This window comes from Peromyscus leucopus, chromosome 8b, assembly GCF_004664715.2.
Source record: "Peromyscus leucopus breed LL Stock chromosome 8b, UCI_PerLeu_2.1, whole genome shotgun sequence".
Taxonomy (NCBI): domain Eukaryota; kingdom Metazoa; phylum Chordata; class Mammalia; order Rodentia; family Cricetidae; genus Peromyscus; species Peromyscus leucopus.
In genome coordinates, this window is record NC_051086.1 from 62341980 (window position 1) to 62366944 (window position 24965).

Sequence of the window (24965 nt, forward strand, 5' to 3'; positions counted from 1 at the left end):
CCACCACCGCCCGGCTCTGCCTTTTCTTTCCTTTCATTTGTCTTTATGTGAGACAAGGTCACACTATGTAGCCCAAGCTGGTCTTGCCTCAGCCTTGCAGGTGAGCAGCTCCCAGCTGGTGTTGCTGATCTGAGGTCTCAAAATTGATGGGGGCCTTGATGAGTTAGCAGGGTGCGGGGGATCCCTCGTGCGGCAGGTCTCCACCCCAGCTCCCTCTGCTGGGAAGCCCACAGCAGATCAACTCCTGAGCCCATTACCTCCCCTCCCACCCAGCACAAGCTGCCATGGCTTGCACAGCCTCTGCCCAGACCCTCCCCACCTAGGGGCTTGAGGTTGTTTACACAGAGGCCAGCATTCCTGTCAGAGACCCTGGGTCCCAGCCCCCACCCACTTACTCCAACACCTTGTGGGGTTTGGGAGGGGGACCCCTGTGAGCAAGTGTGGGCACCAACCTGTCTCCTCCCATTCCCTTTAATAGGTTCCAGAATGTCTCCAGACCCATTCAATAACGGAGCCGTCTCACATGTGTGTGTAAACAAGCATTATTATTTATTTTATGGGCACTGGGAAAGAGTGGGGAAGAACTGATGAGGACATTGGAGGCCAGTGGGATGCCATCAGGGTGGCCTTCCTGCGGTGGGGTGAAGGGAAGGCAGGGTAAAGGAAAGGGCCCGAGAGGTTAAAGATCAGAGAAAGGGGCAGACCCACGGAGGTCACGCCTCTCAGTGTATAACTCACTTAAGAACAATGGGACTGTGGCTGAGATGCCACATAGACCAAGACACCCCCTTTGTGGAGGGAAGTGAACTGGGAGTTGCCCCTTCCCAGAACGCCTGTCAGAGGTGCTCTTCTGATGGTGGGATTGGGGAAGACAGGCCTGAGACAGAGAAGAGGTGACAAGACACACACAAGGTGCCCTAGCCCTCATCTCTAGCCAGGGACCTTGCCTATGTCTGCACGTGGGTCAGCAGGACGTCACCTGCCACTTCTAGACTGTTGATGTCTGGCAAGTTCTTCAGACGGTGGTAGTATTCACAGAGGTGTTGCCCGTTCACGGCTACCTTGAAGGCTTGAACTTCACATAGGATCCACACCTGGGGAGAGACACCACAACATTTGCAGGGCACTTGGGAAAGACACCAGGCTGGTGTCTCCCTCCCCCACCTCCCCTTCCTCAGGAACAAGCCTAAAACCTGGCCCTTGGCCAATGTGAATGGTTTGCCCTTCACCAAACATGAGTGTTCTCTTTGCCTACTACATTAGCGTAGGCTGTTCCCAAGCCTAGAATGCTGTTCCCACCCTCTACACCTTCCATACAGGGACAAGTGCTGGTCCATCTCTTGCAATGACCTTCCATGTCCCTCTCACCTCCTGACCCCCACCTGTTTCAGCCAACTGCCTACCTATACCCTATCCCTCACTCTCCAGCTGAACCCTAAGCCACTAGGAACAGGAATGCTGGCTCAGGCTATCTGAGTCTCCAGTGTTCCATGCCTGGTCTCCTCTAAGTCATTTTCAATGAGACAATTGACACAAACGTTAAAGGATCATGTGACCCATGGCCACTGCTAACACTCATATCGAACTGTATAAGGAACAGGCTAATACTCATGTCACACTGTATGTGGGCACTATCCAGAGTATGCTGCAGACTTCGCCTGTCCCATCCTTTCTGCTCTATGAGATTCAGTCTTGTTAGGTCTTGTTTGCTCTCACTAAATTAAAAACCAAGCTCAAAGGGCTGGAGAGATGGCTCAGCAGTTAAGAGCACTGGGTTCACTTCCCAGCTCCCACATGGAAGCTCACAACTGTCTGTAAATTCCAGTTCCAAGGGATCTGATACCTTCTTCTGACTTCTGAGGGCCTCAGGCATGCGTGCACGTGGTGCACATATATCCATGCAAAAAAACATTCATATGCATTAAAAACAAACAAAAGACCCCACAAAAACCTCAGCAGGGTATGGCAGCTCACACCTATAATCTTAGCAGTCAAAAAAAAAAAAAAAAGCCAGGCTTGCTGCATGTCTGCAATTAGTTCCAGCACTAGAGAGGCAGGAGGACTGGGAGTTCAAGGCCGGCCTTGACTACATAGTGCAGGTGGCCATGTCAGAGGAGCAGCAGATGGTAGTTGACTTCAGAGTGTCAGCCCACCAGGAGGCGAATCCCTGATGGATGATAGACAAGGCCCCAAGACCACAGACCCCAGAGTGTCTTTTGCTTCTGCTGTGCCTTCACATGTTTGCTGCTGCCGTCTTTCTCTGGTATCTGGCATGGTGTGCATGGGTGTGGGGAGATCCCCACTGCCTGTAAGGTAGTGTGTTTATCTCATAGAAAAAAATCCCATTCTACTGGGCATTTTTACCTGTGGATTATTATGAAGATGATTTCTTCCTAAGCTGTACTGTCTAATTGATGATAATAATAATGTTAGTCTAAAGAGAGATTTGAATAAATTTTAGGAAGTGTCACACAGCTAGAACACAGGAGTTTCTATTGAGGAGCTGTACAGACTAGGGCTTAGGTTAATGATTAAGGAAAACAACTGAATCCCAGTAGTCCAGCTAGTTTAAATTCTTTTCATCTTAATGTTGGGAGAGGTGCTCACAGGTTTCAGAGTGCATACAGCTGAAACAAAGCTCTGAAAATAACTTAAAGTTAGACTAAGATGTTTTGTCAAATAGCTTTGAGGTGAAAAACCCAAGAAGACAATCTAAAGTTTTAGAAAGGCACATAGTTGAGTGAGAAACTCTTTAAGGTCAGCGAACAAGAACAAAGAAGCCCAATTATTATTCACTGATGTGCCTTTCTTGCTAGGATTGGTTGATGACTAAAGGTGATGATTAATTCCTTATACCCATTTCTGCCCTCAGTCTCCTGGTATAAAAACTATTGATGAGTGGATGTTGTAGAATATTATTTTAAGACGTGCCACATTTGTTTATGCTGTAGAACATTTGTTTAATGATGCAAAGATGTATTGCATTCTTTCATGCTGCGTTTGTTTAACTCTGTGAACCTATGTTACTGTTTGTTTGTTTGTTTTTCAAGACAGGGTTTCTTTGTGTAGTTTCAGTGCCTGTCCTGGATCTCGCTCTGTAGATCAGGCTGGCCTTGAACTCACAGAGATCTGCCTGGCTCTGCCTCCTGGGTGCTGGGATTAAAGGTGTGCGCCACCACCGGTCAGTGAACCTGTGTTACTGTGCCTGTCTAAAACACCTGATTGGGCTAATAAAGAGCTGAATGGCCAATAACTTGGCAGGAGAGGAAAGGTGGGGCTGGCAGGCAGAAAGAATAAATGAGAGGAGAAATCTGGGAATGAGATGGTCAAGGAGAAAGAGAAGGAGGAGAGCCAGCCACCCAGCTGCACAGCCAGCAACAGAGTAAGAAAAAAAGGTAGACAGAAATAGAGAAAGATAAAAGCCCAGAGGCAGAAGGTGGATGGGATAATTTAAGAAAAGTTGGCAAGAAACAATCCAAGGCAAGGCCAGGCATTCATCTGTAGTAATAAGCCTCCATGTGCAATTTATTTGGAAGCTGGGTGGTGAGCCCCCAAAGGAGTAAAGAGTAATAAAACAGCTAACAACAAGAGGATACACACCCTAAAGATTTAAAGTAGAGCTGACTGTTTTTCATGTATAAAAGTTTAGATTTGTGATTCCTTTAAGATTCCTGATAAGATTACCTTTCAAGATAAGTAATAAGTAATAAAGTGATTGGTCCTTTCTTTGTAACTGCAAAATGCAGCTTGCCAGTAAAAGAATACCTTGCTTGCTTACACTGTTAATCTATAACAAGTTGCCTGGGTATGAATGTATGTGGGTTCTTGGGATAATTTGTTTTCATCTGTAATACGTAAAATGTTTAATCATGTTAAGGGATATGGGAAGCATGCTGTTTTTTACTTGTATTCATTGTAATCCTTCACTTGAAAAATAGATTGTAACTGCATTGTAATTTTTATACTGCTTGAAAGATTTTGCTGGGGTATATAAGCTGTCAGGGGAAAAAATAGAGTTAGAAGGAATTGGAAGGAAAACATCAAGAATAAAGACAGCATTAGAAGGAGGAGAAGGAAAACATCAAGAATGGGAGAAGGAAATCACCAGGAAAAATACGGAGTCAGGATACAGAGGAAGAATAAAGGAGACCCATCAGGAGACAGTGTGAGCGCTTCACCCCCTCAGATAAAAAAGCCGGAGGATGCCAGCTCCGTGGATTCCCTTTGAGCCCTGTACTGCTCCAGGCTGGCCCCCCCAGGCAGTGATAACAGAGCAAGCGTGAGGCTAGCCTAGGTTACATGTCTCAACAACAGTAACAAAACGCAAGCTTCGTTCTCAGCTCACAGAGCCCTATACTCTCAGCCTTATGGCAGAGATTATTGCCATCACATTTTCAAACGATGGCTGCACATTGCCCTGGGATGGGCCCAGGCATTGATTTTTCTTCTTTAAGCTCATGGGGTGATTTGACGTCATACTCAGGGTGGATAAGGCCTGCTCAGGGTATCAGGCTTCCAGCTGCAGCACTGGTACCACTCACAGAGTGCTTCCCCCAGGTGACACAGAATGGTATAAGTGAACGAGTGAATGGCAAGTCCCTCTTGGGTCGGTGCCAACTGGCCGGTGTGACCTCATGCAAGTGACCCGTCCTTGTGAGTTTATTTGCCCCTCTGTGGAAAGCAGGACAAAAGGCCCCAGAGTGTGGGGCTGCGCTCGGACTTATTCAGGAGCTGAGGCAGCGTAGAAAGTTTGAGCCCTGGCTGGGTTCAAGACCCTGTCTCAAAAGAGCAGAAAGAAAGAAAAGAAGGAAAGAGGGAGGGAAGGAGGGGGAAGGGAGGGAGGGAGGGAGGGAGGGAGGGAAGGAGGGAAGGAGGGAAGGAAGGAAGGAAGGAAGGAAGGAAGGAAGGAAGGAAGGAAGGAAGGAAGGAAGGAAGGAAGGAAGGAAGGAAGGAAAAGAAATTAAGGGAGTGCTGGGAGATGGATGTGGCGGCTCAGGCCTGCAACCTTCAGGCTCTTGGCCAGCTGAGGTAGATGGATCCCCTGAGCTCTAGGCCAGTCACCCTACAGAGTGAGTTGCAGGTGAGCCTGGGCTAAAGTGAGTCCCTTCCTAAAACAAAACAACAGAATGGGGGGCTGGAGATGCAGCTCAGTGATATTGTACTTGCCTATCATGCATGAGACTGTAGATCAGTCCCCAGAACAGGGGGAAGGGGGCCTCGCAGATACAAGCCCTTACTTCAGCAGGGACAGTAGTCATGAAACACCAATCTGTAGAACGGTCTCCCTTCTTTGGGATGCAGCCTTCATATCCCAGACGTCTGCCCCCTGCGTCACAGACCCGTGCACGCCCCCTCCTCTTGCACCCCAGCATCTTACTGAGAAGCTCTGGCCACGAGTGAAGGGCATATTCCCAGGCAGCTTCCGCTCCTCAGGCCCCCAGGAGTTGTTGATCTGGGTGTTTCGGACTACAGCCTTCTCATTAAAACGGGGATTCAGGTGAAAAGCGATGTCCATCCCAGAGCGGAGGTTGATGTGGAACCTGGAATGGGCAGTCCACATAGGGCCTGTCTGACCATTGAGCTCTGGACCCAGTTTCTACCCATCACCCCCAGGTGGCTCAGAGCCAGAGGCTGGCCAGAACCACACTGGGAGCCTCGGGTCTCCCAAGAGCCCTGGAGGCCTGTCTTACCTCTGAGCATCAGGCAGGACCGTGCCTGATATGATGATGGACTTGGATGGGTAAAGCCCATTTGGGATGGAGGTGAACAAAGGTATAGGCTGTTGGAAGGGTGAAAACGGATCATCAGCAGCTGGACAGCTGCCGTGGGGACTCGGCACAGGGGGCTGTGGACTCTGGAGTCACGCCTGCGAGTCCTGCATCTTCTGGAAGGGACCCAGGTTATTTACTTGGTTCATCAAATGTCAAAAGAAAACCTTCCAGTGTTTCCTAAAATCCATTTCAACTGTCATGAGAGGGATTTGGCACAAACGGCTTGTTGGGGTCTTGTGGTTGGAATGAGAATGGCCACCCCCAGATGCTCATGTATTTGAATAGTTGGCCCCCAGTTGGTGGCACTGGGGGTAAGCTTTGAGGTATCAAATGACTGTGCAATTCCCAGACTCTATCTATCTATCTCTCTATCTCTCTATCTCTCTATCTCTCTCCTCTCTCCCTCCCTCCCTCTCCCCCACCTCTTCCCCTCCTACAAATGTAAGCTTCCAGCTCCAGCTCCAGCACCATATCTACCTGCCTGCTGCCATGCTCCCTGCCGTGATGGTCATGGTCTCTGAAGCCCCAAACGACACTCTTTCTCCTGTAAGTTGCCTTGGTTATGATGTTTATCACGTCAATAGAGAAGCGACAAAGGCGGGCATACACTTTGCTCATGTTGAAGGCACCATTTTAAAGTTAAAAGCTCTATTCCACTGTCTGCTAATTTACATGGCTATTTTTAACTGTTTGCCTGGATGCGGGATCATGCAAGTCAGAGGATTGTCCGCCACTAAAGCTGCCCTTCACCTCTCAGCCTGCCTAACACCGGCTAACGCTCGGGCCCTCTGCAGGAAACCACTTACATAGGACATGTTGGGGTACACCACGGGCTGGACTCCAGGAGTCTGCAAAAGAGATCAGGGTTCCATACAGAAACGCAAGGTAAATAGTGGCCCACACTTCATGGGGACCCCAATATCCAGCCCCTGAGACCTCCCATTCCCCTTCTCTGTCACACCAGCGTTTCTGAAACTTCCCGCTGTTTTCCTGGACCCATTATGGTCCCCTACCCTTCAGGCACGCCCCTTGCAGCCCCACCAACTTGGGGTCCCCCACCCGCACTGCGCTGGGGAAAGAGAATTAGACCGGCCTGGTCAGTAGTGCTTTGGCATGGACTTGACCTTAGTAAGCCAGCTAGAGGCTGGGGCCACCACACTCCAGCCTGGGCAGCCGGAGGGCCAGTGTGTCTGCCCGTCCTACTCCTCTGAAGACTGTTCCTGAATCTCTGCTGTCCCGAGGAGAGTCTGAGCGCCGCCATCTTCCTAGCCAGCACGGGACCCATCCCCAGCTTTCCCCATCTTCTTTCCTAAGCACTTTGGTTCCAACTGTGTGACTCTAGGGAATTCTGGTTTTGATTAAAAGAAAGTGGTGGGACTGTGAGATAACCAAAAATGTTTAGACTTACACGAAACATCTGTCCAGGGGCACTGTGAACGGTGTGGATGATGGTTTGAGTCTGGGGGAAAAGAAACGGGTCTTAACCAGCTCTCACCACTGTGAAGACTACTACCTGCCACCAGAGGGCGCTACATGATCCTTAAGCCTGAACCTTGAACTGTAACTAGGGGCATCATTCACCACAGCCCCTCCCCAGACATTAGGAGTGGGGAGAGGCGATTCTCAACTGGAGAAGGTGGATTGCGAGAGTTCCACCCCACCAGCCTTGTTCTGCAGGAGGGAAGGGGGAATGTGTGGCTCCCTCTGGGCCAAACAAACCCTTTCAGATGTTCTGACTCACTTCTGCTCCCCGGTGCTGGGATTACGGCTGCCCACCGCGTTGTATGTGGCGTGCTGAGATTCAGACTGGGCCTTTGCAAGCAATGGACAAGCACCCCACCGACGGAATTCATCCCCCAGCCCCATTCTCTATTGGGTCAGAGCCAGCCAAGCACACCTGCGACCCCTTCCCACCAACATCGCTGAGGCCTGGTGGGTGGGGAGTGTGGGTAGCCTTGTCGGCCCTCATAGGGGAGGCTCAGCCTGCTCCTCCTTTTAACGCACAACAGGAGCCATATTGAAGAGGTTCCAAAACATAAAAAGATCAAGGGACTTACCATGGGTGGCTGGTGGACAGGCCGAATGCCCGGAGGCTGAGAAGGATCAAGGGAGATAAAAGGAGAGATGTTATCTCTGGGGTCACATGGGGTGAGAGGTGACTTCAAACTCCAGGTGTGCTTCTTATGGTCGGCTGTACCTTCCTAGACACGTCACCTCCTTCCTGGGCCTGCTGCACCCAAGGTCTCACCCTCGTGTGCACAGGGGGGTCAGGATTAAGGGAGGGAGGCTGTCTCCTGGCTTCCTGAGGGATCAGTCTGCCGACCATGTTGCTTCCCTGGGCCCCCAGAGGCAAGAGCCCCACCCCCCAGCTCCCCATTTCATCTGCTAGGTGAAAGTGAGCATTTAGTGCTCGCTCAGCACACAGCCTCGGTGCTTTCCACGGAGGGCGGCATCCCTGACCCCCATCTCTCCGGTGAGGCCCGAGGCTCTTAGAGGTTAAGCAACTTGTCCAGGCTAGCCCAGGTAGCAAGTGGGTGAAAAGATTCCTAATAGACCCAAGCTGGGTCATATTGTATCCACCACATCCCATATCCTCCCCAGGTAGAAGGGAGGTCCCTGCCCGGACCACCATGACCCACAGAGAGGCTAGTACCTAGGAGACCCTCTTTGCCCTAACCCCAATTGCCTGAGTGACCACAGAGAGAGCTGCGGCCTTTCCTCCCTGCCCCCACCCCACCCCCCCACCCCCCACCCACACCCACCCCCACCCCTCCAGCAGATCCTTCCCTCCTTTGCCCCCTATTTTCCCTGGCTGTGCAAAACAAACAAACAAACAAACAAACAAAACAACAGTAACAACAAAAAGCCCCGTGGCATGCCAGTACTGTGTGAGGGGCTAGCAACACACTAACGAACCAACAAGCCATGCCGCCAGTCTTCCAGGGGCTCCGGGGCATGAGGAAGGTGGGCGGCATGACGAAGACAGACAGACAGACAAAGGATGTTGTGACCGACCAGCACAAACAAGCAGGAAGTCCACCGTGACACGGGGTGGGTCAGAGAAGACTCTTGAGCGCCATTTAAACAAAGAACTACAGGGTGATTGTTAGTTTGCCAGGGGCAAGGTGGACAGAAGGGGCAGCCTGGGCAAGAGAGAGGTGGCCAGATGAGCTGTTGGTGGTGGCATGGCTGAGCAGAGGTCGTGAGCTGGGCCAGACTAGGGAGTGTTCTCTTCTGTCTTGTGAGGGAATTGGCGCTTGTGTTTATTTGTTATGCAAGGTTCTGTTCTGTGGTTTTGTTCTATTTGCTTGAGACAGGGTCTCACGTAGTCCAGGCTGAGAGTGATCTTGAACTTCTGATCCTTCCGGACTCTGCCCTCAAAGTATTAGGATTATAGGTATCCACCAGGCTTTGGGCTCCGTTTAGAAAGACTTTGGAACCCAACCCTAAAGATTTACAATGGGAGAGGGTGAGATGGAATGTGCTGGGTGAGGTCACCGTGCAGCGGTGGTGCCAGTGGGTGAAAGGTACCAAGCCAGAGGTCATGTGTGTGAGGAGTTACCACAGGTTGGACCTAGGTAGCGGCTTTGGGGAGAGAGAAGATGGAACATGGAAGGACAAAGGGGGTAGTGACAACTCTGGGAGCTGGTGAATGCAGAGGACCCTGTGTTGATGTGACGGGGCCCGAGGGCCCTGGAAAGCTTGTTGGTGGGACCCGCCTCTGGGCTCCAGCTTTTTGCTACTGATGGACCTCCTGGCCGCACGCTTAACTCACTTTTGGTTTGCGCCCCCTGGAGTTCTTTGGGAACTGGACGGGCTGAGAGAATTGCACTGTGGAGAAGACAGGCTGGACAGGGGCTGCAGAGGAGTTCTGTTAAAAACAAAAGCACGTCTGGGTGACAGGAAGCAGGGCGCCCGGCTGGAGCAAGGGCAGGCAAAGGGCAAGGGCTGGCTCCTGGCGCAGAGGAATGAGGCCAAGAAAGGGGTTCGATTGGAAAACAGGAAATGGGAGCATAAGGCCAGAGGGAAAGGGGTCCAGCATACCCCAGCTTTCCAGTTAATCACAGAGTATCTCTACATTATTTATTTATTTATTATATTTGGTATTTTGGTGACAGGGTCTCATGTAGCTCAGGCTAGCCCTAAATTCACTATGTAGGAAAAGATGAGATGATCTCGAACTCCTAACCCCTCTGCTGTTGGAATTATAGGCCTGAGACACTATGCCCAGCTAGACGTTCAGATCTTGGCAACATATTAAAAATTTTAAAACAAGTTGGGTAATGGTGGCGGCTTTAATCTCAGCACTCAGGAGGCAGAGACAGGTGGATCTCTGTGACTGTGAGGCCAACCTGGTCTACATAGCAAGCTCCAGAAAAGAAAGACTACATAGAAAGACACTGTCTCTATCTGTCTGTCTGTCTGTCTCTCTCTCTCTTTTTAGAAAAAAAAAAAACACAGCTGAATGAGGTCCTACATGCCTGTAATCCCAAGCTCTGAAGAGCCTGAGACAGAGGGATCACAAGGTAGAGCCAATCTGGGTTACATAGAACTCAAGGCCAGCCCAAGCTGCATAGTAAGAATCTGTGTTTAAGAGAAAAAAAATGGATTTTCAGAACTGGACCTGGTGTTAGACACCTGTAATCACAGCACTGTGGAGTCTGAGGCAGAAGGGTTGACACAAGTTCAAGGCCAGTCACAGCTGTATACACTGCCTTCAAATAAATGAATGACTTAATGACTTAATGAATGAATGAATGAATGAATGAATGAATAAATAAATAAATAAATAAATAATTGGTTTTCAGAGCTGAGCCCAGTAACATCTGTCTGTAATCCCAGCACTCAAGAGGCTGAAGCAGAAGGGTCATAAGCCAGAGGCCAGCCTGGGCTACAAAGTGAGATCATGACACAGACAACAAAAATCTCACACACGAAACGTTTTTTTGGTGTTTGTTTTGGCTTTGGTTTTCTTTTTCCTTTTTCTTTTCTTTTTTGTTTGTTTTTATTTTCTTTGTTATTATTATTATTGTTATCATTATTAGGCCTTGTTTGTTTTTAACACAGAGGTCAAACAGACCCAGGCTGGGCTCCGGGAGCCGTGCTCTGCCCTCTGATTTGGATTCCATTTGGTTCCCCGAGCACAAGCCCTTCTAGAACTCCCTCTAGAACATTTAGCAATAGATGGTTGCAAGGAAGGAGTAGCTTTGGCATCTCGGAGACCAAGGCAGATCGTTCATTATCAAGAAAGCAATACCAAGAGGGACAGAGGGACAGACAACAGGCAGACAGACACCAAACCAGGGAACCAGTGCGGCCCCAAAGCTATCGGGGGAAGATACTTGCTGGTTCCCTGTTGAGTGAGCACAAGCCCAGTTGGTCACTGTCCTTCAACCCCGGGACAGGTGCCAGGCGCTCCTGACCTGGAAGGTGATGAAGGAGAGCTGCAGGGCACCGGAGACAGCAATGGTGTCGGCGAGCTGGTAGGGTACGCGGTGTGGGTACTGCACAAAGAAGTTCTTGTTCACCATCACCTGCCGGAAGAGAGATGCTGTGGAGAAGTGCCGGCCCGGGCCGCGCCTGAGCTTCACATTCAGAAATAAAGACCTGAGCCCACTCGGAGGCAGGGGCCTCATCTTCAGTGGGGCACCAAGGACAGAAAGGGAGTCACTGCTCTCAGATCATTGTCCACCGGGCTCCTGTTTCTGGCTGGCCTTCAGTTCTAACCATCATTCCCCTATTACTCCAGGCTTATCGTTCCTTTTTAGGATATTTTTAGAGCTCTTTTATTTCATGTGTTTAGCTGTTTTGCCTGCATGTATGTATGTGCACCACATGCATGCCTGTGGTGCCAGAAGAGGGTGCTGAGTCCCCTAGACCTGGATTACAGATGGTTGTGAGCTGCCATGTGGGTGTAGGGAACTGAACTCCGGATCTCTGCAAGAGTAGCAAGTGCTCTTAACCTCTGAGCCGTCTCTCCAGTCCCCAGGTTTATCTTTTCATGTCAGTTAATTTTTTTTTAATTGATGTTATTGAAACATGGTCTCATGTAGCTCAGGCTGGCTTCAAACGTACTATGTAGCTAAGGATGACCTTGAAAGCTACAAATGACCTTGAACTCCTGATCTTCCTGCTCCCATCACCCAAATGCTGGGATTACAGGTGGGTACCACCGTGCCCAGTTTATCCGGAGCTTTGTTCATGCTAGGCAAGCACCCAACCCAGTGAACTGTATCCCAGCCCTCGCCCGGGACAGTATCTAGGTGTGCGGAGGATGCATGTGAGCAGCGCAGGAAAGGCAACCTTAGGTCGTGCTTGGAGTGCACAAGAACCCCAGTGCCGCACAGACAAGCTCAGGCGCGGACACACTCACCCCACCCCAGCCCAGAGACAGTACCCCCAGTTCCTCTGTAAAGACACTGCCTTTTAGCCTGAAGAGAACAATGTGGTCAACAGATACATGGTGAGACTGGGGCGTGGCTCAGGGGCAGAGCACTTGCCTAGTATGCGGGAAGCTAGGTTTGATGGCCAGCACCACAGAGTAGATGTTCTGCAGCGAGCTAACTTGGACTTTGGGACAAGCGAGGCTCTCTGCACGGGAGGCTTTGATGATAGCTGGGGGTGTGGGGGTAGGGGTGGAGGGAGAAGGTCATATCTTTTCAGTGCTGGAGCCACTGCAGGGTGGCCCTCAATCCAGCAAACAACCCCACACCCATGCATACAAGGCAACTCTAATAAAACCCAGTGGGTTATTGCGGGGCTTAAAAGACATGAAAGTAAGGAAGGCTTGTGGGGAGACAAAGGTTCCAGAGGGAGTGCAAGGGGGGGGGGGGAGGAGGAGGGGGAGTGTGCACGCTCAAAATACATTCCATATGTGTATGAAATTATCAAAGGATAAACACAGAGTTTGGGGGGTGTTTTGTTGTTTGTTTGTTTGTTTGTTTGTTTGTTTGTTTTAGACACCTGGGGCCTAAAAGCAACACAGTGACAGATTGAAGTCTTATTGTTTGGGTGGAAGCTCCACCTCAACCCCTGGCACCCTGGCATCCCTATACCCAAGAGTCTGGAATGTTCTCGTGGAAGATCCACCTCAACTCTCCTCCGCCATCTCTTTCCCCAAATCGCCCCCTCAAAGCCCGCCAAACACAGCTCCTCCCCCAGAGAGGCTCTTGACCACTCCCACAGGGTATTTAAGTTGCATCCCAGAAAACAGACACATGGTTCTTCTGGTGTCTTGTCCCCATCTCCTCTTTGGGGAGCTGGGGAATCACCCGGGAATGTTTTACCCATTAAACCTGGGTTTTTCTAATTTGGTCTGATTTGGATTGCTGGGTCCGCGGAGAGGCTTGTCGAATGCAGGGGTGGAGGTGGGGGGAACTTTCACTCATTTTCTGAGGAATCAAAGCAAAAGGTAGACCTGTAGATACTGGAGGCTGGAGTGTGTAAGGCAAAGGCCAAAGGTCACATTTGTGTAGTAGCTAGGCTGGGGCCTGATGTCAGTGAATGTGGCTGTTAAAATGTTGTCCACCCAGGGGACAGATTGCGGGGGGTGGGGGGGTGGAGGGGATGGGGTGGGGGATCCCCACTCACCTGGAAGTCTGACCTCTGCACCAGGAAGCAAAGCTCAAAGGGCACCCCCTTCTGGAAGGGCATCTGCATCTTCCTCTCCTCAGGCCCCCAGTGTCCTTTCTGCTTCGTGTTACAGACCACATACCCTCCATTTTCAAACCGGGGATTGAAGTGGAAGACAATGTCATTTCCGCTGAAGCCGGACTGAAAGTTCACAACGAACCTAAGGCAGAGAAACGAGCCTCCTGGAGCATGGCTTGCTGCCCCGGGCGGACAGAACCTTCGGACCCCCTTCTCAGTTAGCGTGTTTGGGCTCATCTAGTTCAGACTTAATGTATTTCGTGTAGTGACGGCATTTTGCCCTTCCTGCGTTCTTTTCTTAGAAAGTTAAGTAGGCAATTAAGGAAAATGACACTAACAGTAACAACAAACACATCTTTTGCCCCCGGCTCTGGTCACGGGACACAGAGAAACCAAGCTGGAACTGGGCTGGACCTTGGTAGCCGGCACTCAGGGCTGGGAAGGTGCTATGCAGCCTTCCGGAGGAGAATTGTCATCAACTATCTTACTCAGCTGGGCACCGTGTGCGACACCGTTGTCGTAGTTGGTTTCAGTTGTTGACACATCTGGGAAGGGGGAGCCTCGACCAGTGAATTGTGTCTAAGGGCAGACCTATGGGCGTGTCTATGGGGTGTTTTTCTTGGTTATTGGTGGATTAGGAGGGCCCCGCCCACTGTGGGCGGTCCATATCTGAGCAGGTGGGCTGGGGCTGCATTAAAAAAAAAGTAGCAGGGCAGTGGTGGCACACGCCTTTAATCCCAGCACTTGGGAGGCAGAGGCAGGTGGATCTCTGTGAGTTCGAGGCCAGCCTGGGCTACAGAGTGAGATCCAGGACAGGCACCAAAACTAGGCAAAGAAACCCTGTCTTGAAAAAACAAAAACAAAAACATGCAGCTGAGCAAGCTAGGGGAAGCAAGCCAGGAAGCAGCTTCCCTCTGGGGTCTCTGCTTCAGTTCCTTCCTTGGCTTCTTTCAATGATGGATCGTAACCTATATGCCAAATAAACGCTTTCCTTCCCAAGTTGCTTTTGGTCAGCAAGCTTTATCACAGCAACAGAGAGGCAAACTAACACAACTTCCATCTGGCCAGGCAAGATGTATATGGTGGTAGTAATGGCCCCCATGGACTCATGTATTTGAAAGCTTGGTCATAGGGAGGGGCACTATCAGAAGGTGTGGCCTTGATGAGGACATGTGTCACTGTGGGTTGGGCTTTGAGGTCTCATATGCTCAAGATATGCCCAGGGTGGCATACAATCTCCTTCTGCTGCCTGTGGATCAAGACATAGAACTCTCAGCTCCTTCTCGGGCACCACATCTGCCTGCATACCACCATGCTTCTCGACATGATGATAATGAACTAAACTTCTGAAACTGTAAGCCAACCTCCATCAAGTGTTTTCCTTTATAAGAGTTGCTGGGGCCATGGTGTCTCTTCCCAGCAATAGAAACCTAACTGAGACAGTGTCCCCCTGGGTCAACAGTGGCAAGTTTGTTGTGGCGGTATCGACTACTTTCTGACTGGATTTGAGGTGGGAATTCACATCTGGTACTGTAGACCTGGATAAAAGCCTGCAGCTGGAAGGTCTTAGGCCCTGGTGGAGAAACTAATACCATTGTTTTGCTGCATGGACACAATGTGCATACAAAAACACCTCTACATGATCATGTTTGTGCCCGTAGTAGATCAACGATGCTGTCAGCTTTGGGCAGAGAAGCCTCTTTTTGCAATGGGCAGTGGTAACTGCAGAAAAAGTGACAGCTATCCCTGGGCATCAATGGTAAAAATAAACAAAAACGGACATGGGCCATCTCTACCGCCCCCTTCTAGTTTCACAGAACATTGCGGAAGAGAGGGCAGAAAGACTGCTCGGATTACAGGTGTGCACCACCATGCCCAGTTTATGTAGTTCTGGGATCTAACCCAGGGCTTTGTGTGTGCTACATAAGCACTCCACTAATGCAACTACATCTCCACCCCTGGGATCACTCTTGACAGGAACTTGAAAATATCTCCTAGGACTCAAAAATTGATAGGGCTGGAACTGGAGAGACAGCTTGGAGGTTAAGAACATTTCCTGCTCTTCCAGAGGACACTGACTCGGTTTTCTGCATCCCTATCAAGCAGCTCATAACTGCCTGTAACTCCAGCTCCAGGGGGATCTGACACTGTCTTCTGGCCTCATCTGTCACCTACACACACACACACACACACACACACACACACACACACACACACACATCTAAAAAGAAAACTACACAAAGCTGCGGTGGAAACTAACGGAACTTTTCTTCTTGCGGCACCATTTCACAGTGTCGAGTGCTTCCTGCTGTTCTGGCCCTGCTGCTACTTCCCTCCTCAGACTGTGAGCTCCCTGGGAGCAGGGTGCTCAGGGCCCAGGAGTCTAAGGAGCCTGTCCATGGTGCCAAGATGGCAGGAGGTAGGGACGGCCAGCTCTCCACAGCCTGCAGCTCCTTGGTTGCTGAGGCTAAGATTAACATCAGTATTGTGGCGGTTTGAATAGGCATGGTCCCCAGAGACTCGAGTATGGGAGTGCTTGGTCCATAGAAAGTGGCACTCTTAGGAGGTGTGGCCTTGTTGGAGGAAGTGTGTCACTGTGGGGACGGGCTTTGAGGTCTCATGTGCTCAAGCTACACCCAGTGTGACACACAGTCTCCTCCCGCGCAGCCTGCGGATCACAATGTAGAACTCTCAGCTCTTCTCCAGCACCGTGTCTGCCCGAGTACTGCCATGCTCCCCATCATGACGACAACAGACTAAGCATCTGAAACTGTGAGCCAGTCCCAGGGAAAGAGTTGCTGTGGTCATGGTGTCTCTTCACAGCAATAAAACCCTAAGACAAGCATCATCCACGTACTTATCTGCAAAGGGCTGGACGATCCCATGAATGGTGATCTGAAGTCCCTCCTGCAGCCCTCCTTGGATTGTTCCAGAAAAGGGGACGGCCTGCAGAGGGGAAATGGAGAGATACCAGTTGGCTGGCGCCTGCATGGTGTGGCAGTACCCAGTTAGGGCTGGGGGGGGGGGGCATGGTCATCGAGGAGCTAGAATCCCAGCCTCACAGACCGGAGGGTCCCTCACAGAAGCAAGCCCAGTCCAGTTCATTACAGTCATTCTGAGAATATCAGAAGACTGCCAGGTTTCTGAGGCGTGACTGGCAGCAGACCTCCGCAGTCAGGGGGGAAGTGACAGCTGTGGAACCTACCAGAGTGAAGCAGCATGCAAATGGCCTGCAAGGTAAGGAAGGAACTAGAATGGGGTGAGGGCTGCTGTTACCAAACCAAGTTCCTGAAAGGCCTCAGGGTTCTGACTAGGGACCCACCATTCTGTTTTGGACCACAAACAATTTGTTCCTGAGAGCGAGGTATCCCCTCCCACCACCATGTAACAATGGCAGCCAGGACCTTACCCTCGAGGCCAGCTCTGCTGTGAGTTGGTGGAGGCAGCCTCGTTCCTGAAGCTCCTGGCTCCTGTTCATGCTTGCCCCAGAAGCCTGTGAGCCCCAGTGTTCCCTCCATCCCAGGCCCTGCCAGAAGTCTGTCCATCAGGTCTCTCCCAGATCTCCCTAAAGTGGCCTGAAGGAGCACTGGGTCCCACGAGCGTCACAGTTTTAGAGGCAGGAGGATTCCAGGTTTGAACCCTCGTCATTGCTCAGTATCTGTGTGATCTTCCAAAATTTAGCCTCTCTGCCTCCGTTTCTTCATTAGTAAACAGGGATGAACTACCTCCCTGCTGGCTTCTTCACCAGGCTGGTATTCCTCTGCCCCCACTCGCCTTGCCTTGTGCTCTCAGAGCCGAATTCCCAAACTGATGACTGCCAATGTCCAAAATGCCTTGTTTACCAAGGGTGGCTCTGCCCCTTGCAGGGTCTGTTCCCTGGCTGATTCCCACATCACCCCAGGGTTTTTAGTGGCCTTTCTTTTTTTTTTTGAAACAGGGTTTCTCTGTGTAGCTTCGCGCCTTTCCTGGAACTCACTTGGTAGCCCAGGCTGACCTCGAACTCACAGAGATCCGCCTGGCTCTGCCTCCCGAGTGCTGGGATTAAAGGCGTGGGCCACCACCGCCCAGCTCATTAGTGGCCTTTCTAACACCCTATGTAAGTTAAATACTCCGGGAGCCAGGAAGGTGACAGAGCTGAGTGAAGCGGCCAGGCAGGGCACAATAGGAAGTGACGGGGATTGGGACAGAGTCGGCCTCACACTGTTTAGCAGGGCACTGTCCACTCAGCTCTAGTGAATGGTCATCGTCCATGCCCAGTGCTGGGGGAACCAAGTGGGCAAACACAAGACACAGTTTTAGTGCCCTGGGACCCTATTTGGTTTGGGACTGTGCACACCCCATCCCTTCCAGCACTTCACTGGGCAGCCTCGCTCCTCCACCCGCTTGCGCTGTGCACGTACACCCCTGTCCAAACAATGAAGCTAGAAACCCCAGAAGTCTCTGAAGGCTGCACCTGCATCAGGCTGGCCTACTCCCCTATCTGAACAATAGTGTAAGTTTCCCTGGTAACAATCAAATCCAGACAGTTCCTATTCAAATGTATCCCCAACACATTCATGTTGGAAGTAAAGAAGGGTTCGTTCAGCCTGAAGTGATTTGGGGTACGTGTGCGGCAAAGCGAAGCCGTCAAAGGGGGAGGCTCGCTTACCACCCCGTGCCTCTGCCAGAGGGAAGGGACATGCACAGCGGAGCTCATGAAGAGATGACCCAAACTATCCGTGAAGGCAGAGAAGCCCTTAGACCACACCCCAGCTGCTCCTCCTTCTCCTGAACCCTGTAAAAGGAAGTCCTGCCGACAGCCGGGCCCTGGAGTACTCCGGCACACCTCGGCCTAGGTCGCTGTCCGTTCGGAGCGGCTCCCCCTCTAACTAACCCGAAGCATTGCTTCAGATAAAGCTGTGTGGCTTCCTCTGCAAATCCCTGTGAGCCTCTTGTTTTGAATTCTTTGGATAAGATGCCAAAAGCCTGGAAACACCAACTACAGACAGCGGGGCTGCCAGATTTTCACAAGAACCCGGAAATCGGGACAATGAGGATGATTTTATGTTCTAATTCTGGGGTGCTGGGGACTCCACACAAACATATAAGAATTCTTGTCAGGTGGGGTCCCGCACACCTGTGATCTCAGCACTTGGAAAGTGGGTGCTGGGGGATCTGAGTTCAAAATTAATCAGTTAAAAATTCATCCTGTATTGCAGAGATATGTGAGAGAATATTTTCAGTGAAATATGACTGGTGTTCTTTTGAAATAAACTGAGATTGGAAAGAAAGGTATAAGAAAGCAAGCAAGACAGGTCTTGGGATGGCCGCCCGCTTAGGACACTTCTCTGCAGGCTCAGATTAAGTTATCCCCTGACAGCCCAACAGAAAACACCCACCCACCAAATTCAACCCACTGCCCGTGAGACCACAAATGCTGGGCCAGTAGAGGGATCTGCCATGACTTACATCCTATCTAGGACCTTCCCTAGGATGCTAAACTTTTAGCATGCGTCAGTTCTCAAGGCAGATGGATGGACTACAGGGTCAGCTTCCTAGACACAGCTTTTATGGCCTACTGAGCATCTTCAATAATCTCCTCCCTCCTAAGCAAAGAGACCCTCTCTATAATAAGCCCAGAGACCTCTTCACTCTAAACTTAGACCCTCCCTCTAAAGCCAGCCACTCTCCACTAAGCTCGCCCTCCCGTTTATGAACAGCAACCCCTCCCCTCTAAAGTCTACAGAGTTAAAGAACTTCCTTCTCCTGTGGCTTGCTGTTCTTTGTTTTATGTTGCTGTTGGATCTCCACGTTCCAGTTCCTCCTGCTGTTAGTGGCTGGCATTATTAAGGAATTTGATTGTAGAAACGCGTGTCAGCTCCTGTCTAGAGCTAACCAACACCCCAGCCAGGTTCTCCCTCCTTATCTAACTGACGCTGCCTTCATCCTTGAGCTGGCTGGCCACCCAGAACCTATGGAAGCCTGTGATGGCCCCTCTCCCTCGATGAGGAGTCTCATTCAGACCAACCCCCAGGTCATCCTGTCGGGGAGATGTCGTCTCACAGCTCGTGTTGGCTCTGTCACAGTGTTTCCTGGAACAGATCACAGCTTGCCTGTGTCTGAGTTCCTCTGTCACACCCTCACCTGTGGTGTGTGAGACCAGTCAGCCCGAGGGCCTTGTCACTGGCACGGCAGGAAACATTTTGTTGTTGTTTTGCTTCTTCTGCGAAGAGGCTAGGGATCAAACCAAGGCTCTCAAAATTGCTAGAGAAGCACACTTCGTTGTATCCCCAGGCTGACAGGGTCCTTATTCCTCCTGGGGGCTGCTGGCCGAAGAGCACAGCCTGCTTTTCCAGAGGCCCCAAGTGAGATGCCAGAATCCACACCACAACTACTTGTAACTCCAGCGCCGGAGGATCTGATGCCCTCCTCTGGCCTCCTTGAGCACCTAATGCATGTGATACACACACACACACACTCACACACACACACACACAAATAAAAACAAACCTTTTTAAAAAGAAACAAGAGCCGGGCGGTGGTGGCGCACGCCTCTAATCCCAGCACTCGGGAGGCAGAGGCAGGTGGATCTCTGTGAGTTCGAGGCCAGCCTGGGCTACCAAGGGAGTTCTAAGAAAGGTGCAAAGCTACACAGAGAAACCCTGTCTCGAAAAAAACCAAAAATAAATAAATAAATAAATAAATAAATAAATAAATAAATAAATAAAAAAGAAACAAAACTCCTCCCCTCTCTTGAAATTTTCCTCAGAGCTTTTGCTGGCGAAGAAAGACTGGATACTTAACCCTGCTAACACTCCTGGGAAGCCGCGAGATTTGGAGACCAGAAAGCAAGTGAGATGGCTGTGGGTCACCTACGCACAGAAAGACAGAGGCAGAGGAAGAATGGACAGAGGTCATGGGGGCAGGACAGTACAGCTTGGTCTCGGAAGTATCAATTGCCCCAAAAAAAGCTTTGTGAAATTTCAGTGTCTTTTGAAACAATGTCCTATAGCCCAGGCCGACTGTAGCTGAGGATGACCTCGAACCTCCTGCCTCCACCTCTTACGTGTTGGGATAGCTGGTGTATACCACCAGGCCCGGCATAGATCTTAGTATCTTAAAGGGTGTCCCCAAATTCTGAGGCATTCTTTTAACATGAGTGGGTCTTATAAACAGGGCTGTTCATGTCTCAGCACAGACTGCAAAAGACCGGAAAGAACCTAAAAGCCCGCTCAAAGGAAAAAGCCAAATAAAGAATGCTGTTTGCGAATGATGCAGGAAGGATGGCGGTGGGAACTCTGAGCAAGGGTGTGGAATAACACTGCCTACACTTATGTACTCACTTCGTGGGGTCGTGGAGGTCAGAAGCTGCGGGGGTCAGTTCTCTCCTTCCACCCTGTGGGCTCCAGGGACCAAACCCACGTCACCAGGCTCAGCGGCAAGAGCCCTCTCCAACTGGGCCAGAACGAGGTCGTTTGTATAGAAAGTGGGAGGGGCGGCTAGCTGTACTCTGTTACTAATTTGTAGATAAACTACCTCTTGAGAAATCCTCCAAGACTCCGACGGCAGGAGAGGCTGCAGGGAGGGTCTGAGTGGCACCCCTCACCCACCCCCACCCTCGGAAATGGCCCGGGACCTGGGCATAGGTTGATTTAAGTGTCAAAATTGACTCTGCAGACGTGCTGGAGTCTCTTGACGTGGGGTGACTACCAAATTACCCAGCAGGCCTTACGTAACGACCAGTATCCTTATAGGAGGGAGGTCAGGGGGTCGGGCTCTGAAACAGACTCCACGCAAGAAGAGAACTGATCTGGTGAGACGGATCAGTGGATGAAGGGCACCTGCTACCAAGCCTGATGACCCCAGTTAGGCCCTCAGGACCCGTATGGTGGATGGAAAAGACTGACTCCCCAAGGTTGTCCTCTGACCTCTGTCACACACACGCATAATAAACAAACAAGCAAACAAATAGATAAATAATGTTTTTTTAAAGAAGCCTGAGCTGCTGCTGCTGGGGCGGGGCAATGCTTGTCGCTGGGCATTAAAGTCAAGGGCCTTCCACATGATGGGCAGGTAACCCCAGAACTTGAACTTTCGGGTTTGAGACTTCTGTCCTCCCTGAACAGTGATAGAACAAAGTGTTGAGTTAAACCTGGGGATCCAGGTCACTGTGGAATTCAGAACGTCAGTGAGTCAGTGAGAGATCTTAGCAGGAAATAATGGGCCCTCCATTTGATCCCTGCTGCTGCTGGGAGGGGCGGCCAGGTATTGTCCTTGTTGTCTTTTTCTCAGGATTTATGATCCCCTAGGTCTGGGCTCCCATCTCCCTGTTCTAGTCCTGACGCTGGTGGGCAAGTCACTCATCTATGTGTGTCCTCATCCCTCCTGGGATTAGTGGCACAGATGGCAGCCTGAGCATCCTGAGAAGATGAGACAAGATGCAGGGACGATGTCCCTGGTCCAGAGGGGCCCTGACTGTGCAAATGTTTGCCCTAAGAAGAATGCACCCTCCTCCCTGAGCAGACCTGTCTTCTACTCAGAGACTAGGGCCTTCTGCTTCAATTTCCCGTTGGGACGTGCAGAAGGCGGAGCTCACTGCTGGGTAGCTCAGTGATCCACCGGGCACGCAGTCCACGCACCAGCAGTGGGGACACCAGTCTGGTATGCTCTCAAGTCAAAAGGCCCAGCTGTTTCAGAAGTTCAAAGACCCTCCCAGTGCCTGTCCTTAAACAGCTGGCGTCACTTCCCTACGCGTCCTAACGGTCTTAGTTTTAAGCGTTTTTGAGGATGAAGAAACGGAAATGTAGAACCTTCAGTAACTTGCCCAAAGCTAGACAGCTGGTTAACGACAAGCCTGGGATTTGAACACTAGAACTCATGTTCTCAGCCATAGGTATCATCGGCTTCCTCTTGTGAAGAAGCACATAAATATCCTTGGCCCCTGGCTTGCCAGGGTCACCCAAGGGGGCCATCCTGACCAGCTCCGTCTTCTTCTGGGCCCACAGAGGAGTCTCATTGGACGTGGGAGTGAGCAACCGAGCCTGGCCCTCGGGCCATGACTGTGCTGTTCCCCAGCGGGACAGAAGTCGCACGGCTTTTGTACCCCGTCAGCATTTCAGTAGACATGTGGCCCAGGTGCAGAAGTCAGTGGACCACTGAGTGAGAGTAGCCACGAAGAAGGAAGTGTGATGCCAGTGCTGTGGGACGGGGGACTTCACGAGGCCTCCAGAGCTGGGGTAGCAAGCCCACTCTGTCCCATTCTGCCCTTGAAGGCCCCACGGAGGCTCTGGACATCCCCTTCCAGCTTTTCCCCACCTCCTTCCCTGCAGGTCCCAAGTCAGAAGCCTGGACAGTGTGGCTGGGGGCACTGACTGCTTCCAGGAGCACCAGGCAAAGCCCAGAGCCCACGCTAGAGTAAGCTTTGATGCCAGGCCCTGGCAGCCAGCTCACCCACAGAACCCTGTGTCTCCCACCCTGCACACAGTGAGCACGCTGCAGAAGGTCCCTGGGGGCACTCACTTCTGTTTGCACGGCCTTCTCCCTGTGAGCACCCCTCTTCTGGGAATAAATCAAAGCACTTTGACTCACTGTCACTCACCATCTGAGGACATGCCACAAGACCCCCCACCTATCAAAGCTCAGTTTCTCCACACACAGGGGAGCTCCTGAGCTTCCCAGGGTGTAAACAAGGCTACCTGCAGACCGCAAAAAAAAAAAAAAAAAGGAACACGTAGCAGCCCTTAGCACACCACGCTGAAGGACAGTCCCTACCACCTTGCCCTTCCGCACACATTCTGGAGGCATTCCTGGGTAAATTCTGACGTGGTCCTTGGAGGACAGACACCTCTTTGGGAGGGCTTCCCAGCTGCCCCCAGACCACACCCAGAACCATGTTCCAGGTGCTGTGTAAACACCCACGTGTACTATCTGCTTTCTCCTTGGCCCAGCCTCGGGAGAGGGACTCAAGTAGGATTCCTATTTTACAGATGTGGTAACTGAAACCCAGAGAGGAGAAAGTACCACGCGGAAGTCTCCTAGTTTGTAAATGACTGAACAGAGGTCCTCTCAAAAGTAAGTACCTGCCGGGCGGTGGTGGCGCACGCCTTTAATCCCAGCACTCGGGAGGCAGAGCCAGGTGGATCTCTGTGAGTTCGAGGCCAGCCTGGGCTACCAAGTGAGCTCCAGGAAAGGTGCAAAGCTACACAGAGAAACCCTGTCTTGAAACCCCCCCCCCAAAAAAAGTAAGTACCTTCAGTGTCGTGTGGTTGGCTGGTACCTGCCCACCCTCCCAGAAGCCCATCTGTATCTCCATATAAACTATCTCCTTTCTAGATGCTACTAGGCAGCTTGGAACAGGCATATATTAGTCTACCACATGAATCATGGTGAGTGGAACCCTTGGATCCCGGGAGGCACAGTGAGCTTTGACACAGAGAGCGGCACCAGGAAGACCCTGCCTGGTGTGTTGTGTGTGGGGACACCCCACCACTACCCACGCGGCTCAGTGGTCTCCTCAGAGACCCAGAGCAACTTCCCTGGATGTGGCAGTTAGCTTTCCCCTATGTGTCCCACGACTGCTCCCCACAACTCACCGGGTTCACGTAGGGGGGTTGGATGCCGCAGGGAGGTTGGGTGCCGAAGAAAGCCATCTCTCCCGCCTCAGGGAACCACCACTCTTCCTCACAGCTAGCAGACCTCTGCACAGGGCGGGGCTCAGAGAGGAAATAGAAACCTTAGCCTCCTGGCACTGACTCAACAGGGAGGAGCCAGGAGTCAGTGAAGGAAGTGTCTGGAAAAAATAAAGGGAATGTCAGAGAGGAGGGCTGAGACTGGGACTCGGGGAGGGCACGGGGTGCTCCTGCTCTGACGCTTCGCCTCCTCCTCCTGTGCTCTGCCAGGAGAACCAGTCACACGGAGTTTCTGAAGTTTCACAGTGACATGCACAGCGAGGAGGAGTTCCTCGACAGCCTTGGCCAGAGCATGTGGCTGTTCTTCTGAGTATGGTTTCATCACCACATCCAGCAAAGCTCAGGCTCCGCTTTCCCTGTGTGTGGGAAGCCGTGGGGAAGTCCTGCTGCAGTCCACTGTGTGTGCAGAGAAAGCGTGCTCAGAAAGTTTGAGGGGCACCAGCGAGGCTGCACAACTCTTTACGGGCAGTCTAAAGTCTCTACGAAGATCCAGGCTTTCCAAGAAGTATTTCTCCTTGTGTGAAAGCCGAACAACGTAGGAAGAAGTATTTTTGCAAGAAAAACACCCCCACCGAGACTGTTAATGTGGAATATGGGGGTGCCCTGGGAACTTCGTTTCCAACTGCCTGTGAATTTATCTGTTCTCTTCTCCTCATCTCTCTCCTCCTTTCCTCAGTTTTGGGGTGAGAAGAGGAAAAGAAGCAAATACAGTAGAATATCCCAAACAACAAGGAAGGAGACCCAAGGGAATATTTGAACTAGTTTTCAAACTAGGCATGATGGCACATCGCACAACCCAGAATGCCTTGCCTCATGCATACCTACCTACCTCCTTCCCTCCTCCCTCCCCGTTCCTTGTCCGACACTGTCATGTAGG

At 51.2% G+C, this 24965-nt stretch overlaps 1 protein-coding gene across 2 annotated transcripts; it reads right to left on the reverse strand.

Annotated features, from left to right (window-relative positions):
• Nucleotides 1-526: 526 nt before the first annotated feature.
• Nucleotides 527-24141, reverse strand: Lgals9 (galectin 9). Of its 2 annotated transcripts, XM_028866906.2 has the most exons (11): nucleotides 23993-24141; nucleotides 16279-16367; nucleotides 13362-13563; nucleotides 11195-11305; nucleotides 9547-9642; nucleotides 7829-7864; nucleotides 7180-7230; nucleotides 6578-6619; nucleotides 5691-5779; nucleotides 5378-5540; nucleotides 527-1094 (listed from the first exon to the last, which is right to left on the reverse strand). In XM_028866906.2, exons 1-11 carry the CDS (start codon nucleotides 24047-24049, stop codon nucleotides 948-950), a joined length of 1083 nt encoding a protein of 360 aa, XP_028722739.1. In that variant the 5' UTR covers nucleotides 24050-24141; the 3' UTR covers nucleotides 527-947. The 2 variants fall into 2 exon arrangements, with proteins under 2 accessions (XP_028722739.1, XP_028722738.1); XM_028866905.2 differs by lacking the exon at nucleotides 9547-9642 and having other exon boundaries at nucleotides 23993-24131.
• Nucleotides 24142-24965: the final 824 nt, after the last annotated feature.

Coding starts and splice junctions, on each gene's coding strand:
- Lgals9 (XM_028866906.2), bottom strand. CDS start 24,049: ATGGCTTTCTTCGGCACCCAACCTCCCTGCGGCATCCAACCCCCCTAC. Junction 13,564..16,278: donor GTCCAGCCCTTTGCAGATAA/GTACGTGGATGA, acceptor TCTCTGCCTTAG/GTTCGTTGTGAACTTTCAGT. Junction 7,865..9,546: donor CCAGGGGGCGCAAACCAAAA/GTGAGTTAAGCG, acceptor GATCCTTCTCAG/CCTCCGGGCATTCGGCCTGT.